The following is a 14,871-nucleotide window of genomic DNA, read 5'->3' on the forward strand; positions in this document are numbered from 1 at the left end:
ATGGAGAGGTCATTTACTCCGTGACTCGGTCGAAATTTGATTAATAATCGAAAGAAGAGAAACAAAAGATTGAATGGTCCAAGATATATCTGCACGATGTTTGATGTGGTACGACCATACGTGTAATATATGTCCTTGTAGATCGAGACATTACCACAGTCCGTCCGATCATACCAAAGAGGCAAGAAGACTGGCATCTTCGAATGCTAGTTTCGAACATTGAAATGTAAGCCTCAAATAAATGAAATGATTTATACTTATAAAAAATTAGATCACCTGATTTTTTTCCCCCTTTCCCCCCATAACTTTGTGATGATATAGCATGAAGAAATAGTGTGCTAAAAGTCATAGCATGTGGTCTCTGGCATGCAGTCCAATATATACGTTATAATATATATATATATATATTATGAAACTTTATATAATATATATGTATATATACAGTTAATGTTCTTGTAATAATAATGGTTTTATTTTTTTTGTAATTATATTAGATGTCGAACATCCTTGTTGTACTGTCTGGGGGAAATGGAATGTCCGCTCAGAGCGCGGATAAGTGGAAAGCGTGTAATGGCCAAATCTTCTTTCCTCGTACAGATTGAACCCCTACCTTGAATTTTGGTTTTTTCGTGAAGTACACTTCAATTTTCTTCTTCTCCTTTCACCAGTCTTCCATTAATATGTATTTACAAACAATTGATTTGACTTCCAAAAATCAAACAATTGGGGTGTTCAATCGGACTCCGACATTGGTCTTGACACGGTTCAACTGGTTAATAATTAATTGAAATATTCAACATTGCAACATTCTCTTTTGTTGGTTTCTTGCGCAGATCATCGGATTCAATGAGTCCCACGTACTGAGACTTTATTAATTTCGTCTGCTTTTCATCATTTGGAGTGAATGTTTGATCAGGTGGACACATTTGACCACACAAGAAATTGAACTACGATTATGTCGTGAAAGCTGGAACACTTAGGTATACGAGGTAATAGAATTACAATTTCAACACTTAGACTTCGTTTGAGAGTGCGGTGAAGATTAATTAATTTTAATGGTTGGAAAACAAGATTTTCCACGATGGGTTAATATGTACTCTTTTTTTTTTCTTTCTATTTCAAGTATTAATTTAAATTTTAATAGTTTCTAATTGTTATTTCTTAAACACTTTAACTTATTTTAAAAGTTAACATTTTTTTCAATAATTATATTTTAATTTTCATTATTAAGCGCACTTGAACCAAATCTTAAATCATTCATATCGGGATGCTATTGTACGATTTTAAATCTGAAATCATATGAAAACTGTAACATGAAAATTGTCATCTGATATGTTAAGTTCTTAATCTTCTTGCACGGTTGGGGGATCTCGACAATACGATCTCTGAGACTCCAAATGTGAACTTGAAAGACATAATAAATGTATGAAAAATCGATAATAAAAGAGAAAAAGGAAAAGAAAAGAAGAACAAGGAATTCACGAGGGAGCGGAGCCTTTAATTGACCCGGTCCAACTATGCATATGTCCACCCCAAACCAATCTATCCGTTGGCGCTGGCACGTGATGAACAGTGAAAATATAGGCGCGTGGACTAGAATAAATATCAGAGAATCTACTTTGTAACACGGGATAGTCTATTACGGAGTCAATAGGCAATTTGCTACCTGAAATTGAGATATTATATAAATTGGGTCCCTAATTTTTTTACATCAGCCTAATCCTTTAAATTTGAAAATTATATCAATTGGATTCTTGACACATCAATTAGATCTCTCAGTTTACATAAACACATCAATTTAGAGCTTGAATTTATAAGTTTACATCAATTTGATCATATACCATATCAGATAGGTCATTTTTTTATTGAAAATGCATTAATTTGGTCCATTTTTAATAAAAATACATAAAAGAATTCTTTTTGATACATTAATTAGGTCCTTCCATTATGACGATGTTAAGTGATGATTATGTTATATCATTTAAGTCCTTCATTTTCTTTTTTCTTTCTTTTCCTTTTTAATAAAAATAATAATAAGAAAACTAGGGGAGCTTTGATCGGAGACTCCCCCAGACTAGGTCATGGGGGGGGGAGCCTCAATCGGAGCTCCACCCTCTACTCCCCCCTTTTTCTCTGACAACCTCACTTGGGGGGAGGTCATCGTGGGGAAAACCCCCACCGGAGCTCCTCCTTCCACTCCTCTATTTTTTCGAAAACAGAGGAAGCAGAGGGGAAGTTCTGGCGGAGGCTCCCCCTCGATTTTATTTGTCACACGAGAAACGATGTCATTTTGACTGTTAATATCAAAACGACGTCATTTCTTATTCTTATTTGAAGTTTTTAAACGATGAAACAACGTCGTTTTGATTTAGATAGTCAAGACGACGTTGTATGCCGTTTGACAGACAAAGAAAAAAAGGAAAAGAATCTATGGGGAGCCTCCACTAGAGCTCCCCCCTCCGCTCCCTTTTGTTTTCGATCTACCTCGCTTAGGGAAGAGGTCGCTCGAGGGGAGGGGGGGGGGATCGGAGCTTGGGGGAGCCCCTGATCGGAGCTCTCCTATTTTTTTTAATTTCTATTACAAACGAAAAAAAGAAAAAAGAAAATGGAAAAAAGAAAATGAAGGACTTAAATGATGTAATATGGTCCTCACTTAATACCGTAATAACAAAAGGACCTAGTTGATATATAAAAAAGAAACTCTTTATGTATTTTTAGTAAAAAATGATCAAATTGATGCATTTTCAATAAAAAAATACTTATCTAATGTGATAAAAGACCAAATTGATGGAAATTTATAAACTCAAGTACTAAATTGATGTGGCTATGCAAATTGAGGAAACTAATTAATATGTCAAGGATCTAATGTAACTTTCAAATTTAAGGGACTAAATTGATGTAAAAAAAAGTCAATGACCCACATATTTTTTTAACACTTCAATATGAGGGACCAAATTGCCAATTTACTCTTTATTATGTCCTTCTAATTACACCATCCCCAATGGAATATAAGGCGTCTCTTTTCCGGCAAAAAAATAACATATAGATAATAATAATTGTAATAATAACTATTATTATATTATTATTGTTATTATTATTATTATCATCATCATCATTATTATTAGCAAAATCGGTATCTTCCTGACGTAACACATAAGATTATATTAATCAGCCAGCACTATACCAAACCCAACTGTACGAAGAAGGAAGTTCTGTGTTGCTGTACATGTAAAAGTCCAAGGTAACGTTTCACTTATCAAAAGAAAGAAGATAATATTTTAGTCTCTAATCAATCGGTCATCGACAAGAATTGTCTTTTGCAGGTCGCAATTAGTTAGTCTTGTTGTGATATAAGCAGCTGAATTATTTACCATGTAATATTCGTTGGACTTTATAAGCGATAAAATTCATCTTCAACTCAAAGATTCGAACTGATAAATTGTAAAATTCAATTTCTTATAAATTTATGATCTACTATTTAACTTTTTTCGCGAGGGATTCTACACTCAACACGTTTCATCATAATTCAACGAGTAGCCTATATTTGTCAGGATATATGCTGAGTTTTCGGGTAGTAATTTGTTGGTATTATCCTCAATCTCATGTCATTAGAATACGAGTGGCAATAGAAGATGATGTTGTGTATGTGTGTTTAGTGTATATAATAGTCTTCCAATTGAAGAAAAGTTGGTTGAAGACGGCCACAAACATTGAGTGACAAAGTGGCCAACCCCCCCCCCCCCCCCCCCCCCCCCCCTCTCTCTCTCTCTCTCTCTCTCTCTCTCATCATGATCGTTCACAGACCAAATGGAAATGCAAAGAAAACATAGAAAAAGAAGAAAAGGATAAAAATTTATAAAATCCCAAAAGGTAAAAGGTGGGGAAGGGAAGGAAGGAAGGAAGGAGGAGAAGAAAAAAGTTAAATTCATACGGAGCAAAGAACTACTTTCAAAGCTCTCGTCTTCTAGACACAGAGAGAGAGAGAGAGAGAGAGGACAGAGAGGATTCTGCTTAAACAAAGAGGATTTCTTTTCGCTTTTGGGGTTGCAGAGAGATCATCTTATGTGGTCTTACAGGAAGGGGGAGGGAGGCTGAAGGAGGAGGAGGAGAAAGAAGAAGAAGAAGAAGACATCTCCTCCCCTCTCTGTTGTTTCTTGCCCTGTTTCTCTTTCTGCTCAAGCTTCAGCCTTTCTTCAAGGTTTTCTGGAAGACTGATAGCCCCATAAAGGTGAGAATCAGCTGAGTTTTGGTTCTTGGGTTCAGTTTCAGGTGATTTTGGTTTCTGGGTTTGTCTGAATTCGACTGAATTCTGTCAGGAAATTGGCATAGTGATTGTTGGGATTTCTTGATGCATTTGCTTGTCTTGGTTAGGTGGGGTTTGTTTGGCTCAGTTTCTCTCCTTGGATTCCTTTTTCTTGATTGGCTACTAATTACCCCCTTTCACTGTTAAGTCATGACCGATCCTCTGTGCTAGAATTTGCCTCCCTTATCCTCCCTTGTCCTCTCCCTCTCTCTCTCCCCCCCCCTTCAGATGTTAGTCTAATTGGTGAAAAGGCTCATCCTTTGCTTGGAAAATTTCTGTTTTTCATGGCAGACATGCTTGTACCAAGGCAGCACATAGCGCTGGTGAGGTTATAAAACAAAAATATACATATGCATACACGTGGATATTAATATATAATAAGCTTCACAGATACTGATACGATGTATTATCGGGTTTGGCAGTATGTAGTTGTATTTATTATCCCAATTTCCATGCTCTAGTTTTTGGCCTCTAGCTGTTAGTATCCTGGGGGAAAAGGCAACAAACTTTACATATTATGCAGTTGATCTAGTCAGTTGAAAAAGTTCGCGAGCTTCTCGAAATCGATCTGCGAAGAAGTCTGATATTGTCTTTATCGGCCTGCCCATTTTGGGGGTGCTGCCTTCTTCTATTTCTAATTATAGAATTTGTCTCATGGGAAATGGGATCTGTCTCGGTAAGTCGCAACCTGACTTAAATAGATCTAGTTTCCGTGAGGAATTTCCTGACTTGTTTTGTCTTTTCAAGTGTGAGTATCGCAGTGATGTAATTCTGCTTAGATTGAGTGGTCTTTTGATTGTATAATTTACAAACACCGGGCTTCTTCTGTTTGTTCCGTTTGTTCGTAAAAGATAATTAGGTATTACAGCCTTGTTTGGGTTTCGAATGACTTCAGTTGTGAACTCTCACAATAGTAATGAAATGATTTGCATTACGTAGGATCTTTTCTTTTTCCTGCAGGGAGAAGAGTAATGCTAGGAAGATGGGGAAGAAAGGGAGCTGGTTTGCTGCAATTAAGAAGGTCTTCGTAAGCCACTCCAAGGATAAGCCGGTCAATGTAAGTTAAGTTATTAGTGTTTCTGGAAATTATTTTTACCGGAAACAAGTTTCAGGCCTCTTTTCCGATATTATCTATAGTTAGAACGAGAAGGTCATGTCTTTCTAACTAGGCAAAGAACATAATTACTTTTAAACTACGAATTGCAATTATTTTGCTATCTATCGCTGAGAGATATAATGATTTGATTTATATTCAATCTGCTCTGTATCCCGACCTTGAGATTTTTCCATTCTGGACTCTGGAGGAGTATATGATTCCTTCTCCTCTGTTTCTTTGTGATGACCGCTAAAAATTTCCAGGAATCGGAGGAGAAGAAGGATAGGAAGAAGAACAAGGGCAATGCGAAGCTTAGGCAGGGCGAGAGGAAGTCGTTCATCCCTCTCTTCAGGGAGCCGAGCAGCATCGAGAAGATTCTTGGAGATGCTGAGCGAGAGCACAACATCATCTTTAGGCCTCCTTTGGTTTCAACTTCGCCTCCGGTTGAGCAGCCCAAAACTCCATCCTTTGTGCCTCCTCCCCCTCCTGCTCTCCCTCGAGAACCTTCTCCCAGGCCAGCTTCTCCTAGAGCAGCTTCTTCCAGAGAACCTTCTCAAAGGGTTGCTTCTCCAAGGGCTCCTTCTCCAAGGGCTGCTTCGCCTAGAGCTGCTTCCCCGAAAGCTCCTTCTCCACGAGTTGTAAATCATCAAAGGGAATTCAGTTACCGGCCCGAGCCCACTCTGAGGAATCACCATGCTTCGGCTACTAAGATTCAAGCAGCCTACAGGGGCTACATGGTAATTGAGTTTCTTATCGTCTCTCTTCTTGCGGGCGTTCATAAGTTACGTTTTTTTTTTTTGGATGCATTTAGAACAGAACTTCGGTCGCTTAGTATCATGAGCATACTTGAATACGCAGCTTAACGTCCAGTATTTAACTTGACCATCCTATCCTCTCTCGACTCTAATGTGATTTATAATCATCTCACAGGCGAGGAGGAGCTTCAGAGCCCTGAGAGGTTTGGTGAGGCTACAAGGAGTTGTGAGGGGACAAAATGTGAAGCGGCAGACAATGAACGCCATGAAATACATGCAGCTCTTGGTTCGAGTCCAGTCCCAGATTCAGTCTAGGAGGATTCAGATGCTGGAGAACCAAGCGAGGCAGCAAGCACAGAACAAGGAAGTTGAGAGCAACTTGGGCAAGTGGAGTCTCGCAGTAAGCCTCTTTTGTAAACAGACATGATTTTTGCTCATTTTGCAAGAATGAGTATTTTTCCATGCTGGGATTTTTGTACAAGATGCCCCTTTTATCTCTCTCATTTTGGTCGAGTTTACTAATTAATCGGAGGAACCATGTAGCCTGAGGCAGGAAACGATGAACACTGGGACGACAGCTTGCTGACTAAGGAGGAAGTCGAGGTAAGGCTGCAGAGGAAGGTGGAGGCCGTCATCAAGAGGGAGAGAGCAATGGCTTATGCATATTCGCATCAGGTAAACCTTGTTTCAGGATACGTCTTAGCGCGTCTTTGGTGATGCTGAAAAATCTGACGGAAATTGTTCGAATAACCGTAAACATCATTTTCATTAAGGACCCTACTATGTTTTAGGGTCGGGCAGTTGAGATAATTACTGCTCATATGCATGTCTTATTTTGTGATTTTTTTTTTTTTCATTTCATTGGCAGTTGTGGAAGTCGAACCCAAAATCCGCTCAGACCCCTTTGATGAATATGCATGCCGGAGGATACCCATGGTGGTGGAACTGGCTCGAGAGGCAGCTTCCCCAGTCAAATACTCCTGAAACTCAAATGCAGACCCCAAAGAGTTACCGGCTCACACCGATGAGGTCCAATTCTGAACTGAAGCCCAGCCCTCGGCCCACATCAAGCAGCGCCAACAAACAGCCCAGCTTTGGATTCGACAACATCGACTCTGCCGGCACCCCGAGATCCACAAGGTCTTCGGTCCCCATCTCCTCATCGAAGGTTGCGCGTACTCCGCCTTCGAGCAGGATGGTGCCACCCTCGCCTGGGACAAGCGGGAGCAATAAATTGAGAATACGAGCTACCGGGAGGGAATCTCCCTTCGGTATGAAGGATGATGATAGCCTTGCCAGTTGCCCTCCTTTCTCTGTCCCGAGCTATATGGCCCCGACTGTCTCAGCAAAAGCAAAAGTGAGAGCTAATAGTAATCCCAGGGACCGGTTTCCTGGGACTCCGAGCGAAGAGTCGAGCCGGAGGGGCTCGTTCCCCTTGACACAGGGGATCAGGTCCTTCAAGTGGAACAAGGGGTCGATTTTCTCGGGCAGCAGGGACTCACCGAGCTCGCAGAGGGGGAATGGCTTAGATAAGCACCAGACACTGGACTCAACAGGGAACCTGAGTGTGGACTCAACTGTGTCTCTGCCTGCTGGAGCCATTGGAAGGAAGCCATTTAATAGATTTGTGTGATTTTTTTTTTATTTTAGTTTTAACCAGTTTTTTTTTTTAATTTTCCATTTTTTTCCACTTTGATTTGGTTTTGCTATTCTGATTTGAGTGTGGTGGTGATATCTAGTTACACATTTTACTAATGTAATGTAAAATAATAAAAGGAGAACAAATAGGATGTGATTTGGTTTGAAAAGGGTACAGGGAAAACTCATTTCTCCATTCGATGTTTGTTTCCGAATTCGATTTATGGATGATGTGGTTTGATTTCATCACATTTTCTCGTTAAACATGACTACTTAACAATTCCTTTTCCCACATGCAATGCCCGATATCTCAGCCCCGGATCGAGCTCCTCCCGACTACGCCCAGTTCTTCAAATCAACTGCAGACAGGAAAAGGGTTTTCCTGGAAAACGTATTCTGCCAAACAAGGAGTTTCCTTATGTCTTATTTTCCTCCCTTATTGAATAAATTTCCTATATTTTCCTCATTTTCTATTTTTGAATAAAAAGAGAGAACGTTCTACTTTTTCTTCACCAACCTACAAGTTAAGGACTCAAACCAACACTTAGGGGGCAAAACATCATTAAGAAAATGGCCCTCGCGGAATGGACAGCTTACCCAATTAGGTAGAGAAAGTAATCAGATTCATCTCCAAAGCTAATCCTTTGAGCAAACTCCATCAATCTCCACAACAGTTGGTGAAACGTTACAATTTATATCGGCATTCGAGCTATCTAATCATATCACAACTATCCCATCATATAAGCCCATTAGATCATAATATGCATATTGCACATGACACCTTGATATGGTCGTCAGATTTATAATGATTACTTCATTCTCTAAAAATAAAAACAGCTCGTCCAAAAAACTAATAGTAAGAACCAACACGAGATTGTGGCTGTAAGGCCTCGTGTATTCGGTTAATCAGGTCACCTAATTTCATTTTTAGGATCTAAAAATTGTTGCATAGCTAGATATTCTTTAAGTCAAATTTTTTAAAAAAATTTTATTTTGGGTGCAAATAAGGAAAGAGTGAAGTGAGTAAACTACAAGGCCGAGGCCCACAGAGACACAGAGGAGGGGCATTTTGGGCCGGACCTTAGCCTCGAGGCCCATAGCTGTTACCTTGTCATCCTTTTCGATGTTCAGTTCCTTAGCATTAGTTATCGGCGCGGTGCAAATCGCGATACCGGAGCTCGACCAGGATTTTCGATTCGTGTTATGCAAGGAAACAGAGCATCGAGTTTGTGTATTACATCGCCGAACACATATACGAAACCGGTGACACGGGATGGCCTGATTGATAGCACAGTAAGGCCTATTGTGCACTTAAACGTGCACAAACCCGAAGCATTGGGCTCTTGCATCTGATCTGGTCAACCAACTCGACTACTTATTTGACCAGCCCGAACAGGCAATGAAAAGAACCATCATCCCGTCGCGCAATCTGGGTGTCAACGTCCTCGGAGGATGATAAACACGGTCGACCTCGTGTATAATCGGGACATGGTGCCGCACCAAACCCGAAAGCAAGATGGTTATTTGAGATGATATCACCAGATCCCGAACTATTCATGCGATGAATGGTAGAAATTCCCTTCGATCTACTAAGGCACTGCACCTCCTCCACCTTCACCCACCCCGACACGTAAATACAAATACGATGAAACAGTATTTGTATGGGTGGCGTTGCCATGGCGGAACTCTCGGCTCAGCTTTGTCTCCATATAATAATAAATACCGACAAAGGCACAGCAAACCGCTGAGGTGTGTGACATCTGCCTCCTCCTTGTTTCCTTGTCCCACCCGTCTCCAACTCTCCTGCACTCGTCAGGACGTACATATATACACATACAAAATATATGTGAATATATATATATATATATAATAAATCACCGCAACTGCCGGCTACCCTGTTCTCCTCCTCTTTCCCCACTGTGTCTCTCATCTCGCTCGATCGTTGATTCATTCACTCACAGGTCGAGTTTCAGTCATCGAGCAGCTTGAGCTGAACCTTCTTGAAGTCGAGGAGAGAGTAGTCGGCTGAGGACGATGGCTCTGAAGCTGAACCACTGCATGCCCAGCTCCCAGCCTCTCTCCTCGAGGCCCAATCACCGGCTCAGATCCCCCAAGTTCTTCATGGCCTCCACCCTCGGCTCCGGTCTCAAGTGAGTCTCTCCTTGCCTGCCCTTCTCCCTTTCCTTCTCGGGCTAATCGATATCATTCGATTTCGTAATATTTCTCTGTTTGGTCAAAATCCCATGTTCTGATTCAGCTCGAATATCGCATGGATCGATCATGGCATCTCCAAATAATTGCATTTGAAGCTCTTCCTAGATGGGCATGATGGCATCTGTGCTTTTTTGAAAGATCAATGGAACTTATGAGACAATTTGTGCATAGCTGATTAATAAGCTTCAGAATGATTGTTATCACTTTTCATCGTGAAGTTCTGTCTGTCACTACCCGAACGTTTCTGTGATGTTTGAGTAAGGTAGCCAAACGACGGTGGTCGATGGTCCTTGCTGCTCCATCTGTGCATGTTAGGTCTGACAACCAATGAAACCCAAGAAAGACGACCCCAGAGCGAGTTAATGCATGAACAGGTGTTCGGTATTGCAGCTCCAGAAACCATTTCTAATCCTCAAAAAGCTAGCGTTTTTCTTCTTTTTTTCGATATTGTCACTGCCTCATTTTTTCCTTCGAGGGATTTTTTTGTTTTTTTGGGTTGGGGGTCTGGAGGAAAAGATCAGAGCTATTCATTGTAGGTCTAATGGGGAAGGGGCGTGAAGTCGGTTGCATTCGATGTCCTCCGTGCTTGACATTTGCATGTGGCGTTTACTGCATGCCATTGTCATTGTCTGTCATTTTCATTTGGACTTGGTTTGTGGTGGGTGGAAAGTAGGATATTTACTGCTACTTGTTGGTGTATCTTCTCTTTCACATATTTCATCTTTAAAATTGCATTAACTTATATTGCCAAGCAATCCTTAAAATTCACTTGCCAAATCCCTGTTACCACGAAACCGACCCCAAAGAGCAAGACAAAGCAACAGAGTCAAAACTACCTTTTGAGGTAAACCTTTTAAGCAGCAGAACGTTCAACTAATATGGGAAAAGGGAGTGCGAGAAAGATGTGTTTTTTTTTTCGGTTTTGACTGGTGCATGATTGTCCATCTGTTGAATCCTCAGACCACTGCTCGAGCCACTGCTTTGGATCGTTTTACGTGCGGGAAACCTCTTGTGAATGCCTTCCTCCGTTTTCTTTTTTTGGATTCTGCAGGGTGACTTCCAATCCTCTGTTTGCCAGCCTGTACTCACATTCCACATATCTGCAAGTTTATCTGCTTTTACAATTGCCATGTCCTATGTTTACCCCGTCTATATGGAGAATTTTGAAACTTAATTTTCACGGGCATGGTCAAATTCGAGCCCCGTCTGAGAAGCATCTGACAATTTTGCTAGTTTTTTGGCGATATGTTAAATCTGTCCAGACTTTAATATTATGAAAGTGACTTCATTTCTTGGATCTTTCTTTGAGTGGGTTTGGAGTGGCTCCGACTTTTGATCACTTGTCTTCTAAGTTGATCTCATTTCTTGATTTGTTATCTTTTGGTGTACATCTTTGACTTATCTTTCTAAATTGAAAATGTGGGTCATGCTTATGTTGGATTTGGGTTATCATTAGTTGAGCAATGAATGGATCTCTTTCAGAAGAGACTGAAATAATATCTAATCGTGTTCGTGTCCTGAAATGAATCTTTTAAAATTGAATTATTTTATTTTCCCCTGTGCGCTATGTTGATTAAATTCGGCATTTGATTTGGTGGTGGTGGACCCGTGGTTACATGTTCTTTACTTGGTGAGCTAATGAACTTGTATAGAATTCATTAATGGTTCTACTTTTTATTTTTAATAGATAATAATAGCATTATCTTATTTTTCCAAAGTTTTTTGGATGAAGAGTTTTTTCTATTTCTGGTTATAGAGGAAGCCATGGGCCTAGTACATGGACTAATATATTGTTGAAAAAAAAAAAGGAAAAAGGTTGTGTGGTCTACTTAAGCGGATTTTTTAGCACTTAGGACATTGTTTTGTTTTTTGTTTTTTTGAAATATAATTTAGTTACAAGCTATAAAAAATGCTCTTTTTTTTAAAATAATACATGAACGTAGACATTTTTCTCGCGCTCATCACACAGTCGTCAGTATTGAACTGGGTCTGATCATTTCATGAATATATGATGACCCTTAATTAACGCCAGAGGTGAATTTTACAAAATCTTTCTTTCGTGCAGGACTGTTGAGAATGGCAAGAAGCCCTACATGCCACCTCGGGAGGTTCACGTGCAAGTGACCCACACGATGCCTCCCCAAAAGATTGAGATCTTCAAGTCTATGGAGGACTGGGCGGAGAAGAATATCCTGGTTCACCTGAAGCCCGTTGAGAAGTGTTGGCAGCCCCAGGATTTTCTTCCGGATCCCGCATCAGAGGGTTTCGATGAGCAAGTCAGAGAATTAAGGGAGAGGGCAAAGGAAATCCCTGATGATTACTTTGTGGTCTTGGTAGGTGACATGATCACCGAAGAAGCCCTTCCCACTTACCAGACCATGCTTAATACTTTGGACGGGGTTCGGGATGAGACAGGGGCAAGCCTCACGTCCTGGGCTGTATGGACCAGGGCATGGACTGCTGAGGAGAACCGGCATGGAGATCTTCTCAATAAGTACCTCTACCTCTCAGGGCGAGTGGACATGAGGCAGATCGAGAAGACGACTCAGTACTTAATTGGGTCGGGAATGGTGAGAAATCTTTGGTTACATGAAATTATATGATTATACCCTGTTTGCATCCATGAATATAGGACCATTGGTGAGATCATGGGCGCGTTCCTGAGATCAATCCCATTGGACGGGTTTAAGGAGTCATTTTCAGGCGTTTTTGTTGGATTTCTTTTATAATTCTTTGGTCTCTTTTGTGGCTTTATAGGATCCTAGGACGGAAAACAATCCTTATCTTGGCTTCATCTACACCTCTTTCCAAGAACGTGCGACCTTCATATCTCATGGGAACACCGCAAGGCTCGCCAAGGACCACGGAGACCTGAAATTGGCCCAGATATGCGGGACCATCGCTTCCGATGAGAAGCGCCATGAGACCGCGTATACCAAGATAGTCGAGAAGCTCTTTGAGATTGACCCCGATGGTACGGTCATGGCCTTCGCCGATATGATGAGGAAGAAGATCTCGATGCCTGCCCACTTGATGTTTGACGGCCAGGATGACAATCTCTTCAAGCACTACTCAGAAGTGGCCCAGAGGCTCGGGGTGTACACAGCCAAGGACTATGCTGATATCTTGGAGTTTTTGGTGGGGAGGTGGAAAGTCGAGAAGCTGACAGGACTTTCGGGTGAGGGGAGGAGGGCTCAGGATTACGTCTGTGGTTTGCCTTCGAGAATCCGAAGGCTCGAGGAGAGAGCCCAGGGGCAGGCCAAGGAATCGCCTACCATTCCATTCAGCTGGATCTTCAATAGAAAGGTGAAGCTCTAGGGAAAGAATGTCACGAGACAAAAAAAGTCCGATTCCTATCGAACATATGTATAGGAAAGCAAGCATTGGACTATATCCAAGTACTAGGGATCCAGTATATGGAAAACCAGGTAAGGAGTGCTGCAACGGGTATATTGTGTCGGGTCTGATCTACTACCGATCATGTTGAGTTGACCATTGGGATTCATGTTATATAAATGAGTTTACGACGCGCGAATAAGATGCAATGCCGATTTTGGTAAGATTTTATTCGTGTCATATAAGACCCCCGTTGTTATAAATTGTCAAGATTACGGTCACCTTCCATTTGGAATGAGGAAATGGGGCCAACTTCCAAGTGATTGCAGCGCCTCTTTTAATAATGGGGGCATAGTCCCAATTCCGATACTATACGTCGGATCCCGATATCAATTTGCAAAGGTGTCACATGGTTAATGTGCAAGGATAGCCTGTAACCAATATTTTGCGAAGATGGTTGGATTCGATATTAATTTGTGACAAGACAATTCAAACTGCTGAATCCGAAAACAACTATCAAATTGGCATTTTTGGATCAGTTCAACACTCATTGGGCTTTTACATTTTTTTTTCCCGATTACAAGAGAGACTCATAGGTTTAGTACATTGAAATATAAATCATAAATATTTAATAAAGGGGCATAGGTAGTTCCACTGGTATCGAACCTGAGATCTCTTGGTTATCAGGCGAGAGGTGCACCACTGTGCTATTCCCTCCCTTGATCGGGCTTTTACATATTTGATTCTGAGCAATTTGTCAAAAAATAAATAAATAAACAAAAATGAAACAGAAACAAAACTTTGTTTAGAGGAACAATTTCAATATCCACAAAGCTGACCTTAATTTTTCCGAAGAAACACCTTTTCTTTTCTTTTCTTTTCTTTTTCTGCAGAACTTTTGGTATTGAAAGAGCTCCTGAAATCGGGAGAGAGACTCGAGATCAAGCAAACGTAGCTCAAGGAGAGGATGAATTGAATCGAATAGGATTGAATTGATGATGAAATGTAGCGACTTGTTCGAGGCCGTGATCAAAACCGAGAGAGATTTGACAGGCTCGGAGAATCGCCATGGACAAATTTTTTTTGTCGCCCAACCTTCGAGGCAACGCGCGCCATTCTTGTTCGTCGACGCGTTGGCTCTGCTAATTGGCTTTCTTTTTTAACTCAGAACACAACACATCGATTCAATCGCAAACAAATTCAGCAATCAGTGAGAGAGAGAGAGAAGAAAGATTGTTAAGAATCAATCAATGGATCTCTAATCGGAAGAGAAATTGACAGAAGGAGAAGAAGATGCTGCCGGGGCCGGCGAGAGGAGGACTCCCCTCCACTCCACTGTCGGTCGACGTATTCATGCGCTGAATGGTAGAAATTCCCTCCGATCTACTTCTGCACTGCACCTCCTCCACATAATAATAAATACCAACAAAGGCACAGCAACCCCGCTGAGGCGTGTGACATCTCCCCCCCTCGTTTCCTTGTCCCACTCGTCTCAGACTCTCTTGCACTCGTCAGCACGTATGTGTATA

General features: G+C 41.1%; 2 protein-coding genes, 1 long non-coding RNA gene and 1 other non-coding gene across 6 annotated transcripts; 2 read left to right on the top strand and 2 right to left on the bottom strand.

Annotated features, from left to right (window-relative positions):
- The first annotated feature begins 3,820 nt into the window (after nt 1-3,820).
- LOC116203577 (protein IQ-DOMAIN 14) lies at nt 3,821-7,990 on the top strand. Of its 3 annotated transcripts, none has more exons than XM_031535358.1 (6): nt 3,821-4,228; nt 5,264-5,360; nt 5,663-6,136; nt 6,330-6,554; nt 6,698-6,829; nt 7,023-7,990. In XM_031535358.1, the coding sequence occupies exons 2-6, from the start codon at nt 5,286-5,288 to the stop codon at nt 7,785-7,787; spliced, it is 1,671 nt and encodes a 556-aa protein (XP_031391218.1). In that variant the 5' UTR covers nt 3,821-4,228; nt 5,264-5,285; the 3' UTR covers nt 7,788-7,990. The 3 variants fall into 3 exon arrangements, with proteins under 3 accessions (XP_031391218.1, XP_031391220.1, XP_031391219.1); XM_031535360.1 differs by lacking the exon at nt 3,821-4,228 and adding an exon at nt 4,608-4,626; XM_031535359.1 differs by lacking the exon at nt 3,821-4,228 and having other exon boundaries at nt 5,243-5,360.
- A 1,579-nt stretch (nt 7,991-9,569) lies between these two features.
- On the top strand, nt 9,570-13,566 carry LOC116205669 (stearoyl-[acyl-carrier-protein] 9-desaturase, chloroplastic-like). The gene is made up of 3 exons (XM_031538302.1): nt 9,570-9,942; nt 12,072-12,576; nt 12,764-13,566. Exons 1-3 carry the CDS (start codon nt 9,827-9,829, stop codon nt 13,322-13,324), a joined length of 1,182 nt encoding a protein of 393 aa, XP_031394162.1. The 5' UTR covers nt 9,570-9,826; the 3' UTR covers nt 13,325-13,566.
- Nucleotides 13,567-13,840: 274 nt separating this feature from the next.
- Nucleotides 13,841-14,867, bottom strand: LOC116205672. Its single transcript, XR_004156552.1, has 2 exons — nt 14,182-14,867; nt 13,841-14,087 (listed from the first exon to the last, which is right to left on the bottom strand). It is a non-coding gene; the product is annotated as an uncharacterized LOC116205672 (long non-coding RNA).
- On the bottom strand, nt 14,345-14,482 carry LOC116206496. Its single transcript, XR_004156724.1, has one exon. It is a non-coding gene; the product is annotated as a small nucleolar RNA snoR86 (small nucleolar RNA).
- Nucleotides 14,868-14,871: the final 4 nt, after the last annotated feature.

Source organism: Punica granatum, chromosome 4 (genome assembly GCF_007655135.1).
Source record: "Punica granatum isolate Tunisia-2019 chromosome 4, ASM765513v2, whole genome shotgun sequence".
NCBI classification, from domain to species: Eukaryota; Viridiplantae; Streptophyta; class Magnoliopsida; order Myrtales; family Lythraceae; genus Punica; species Punica granatum.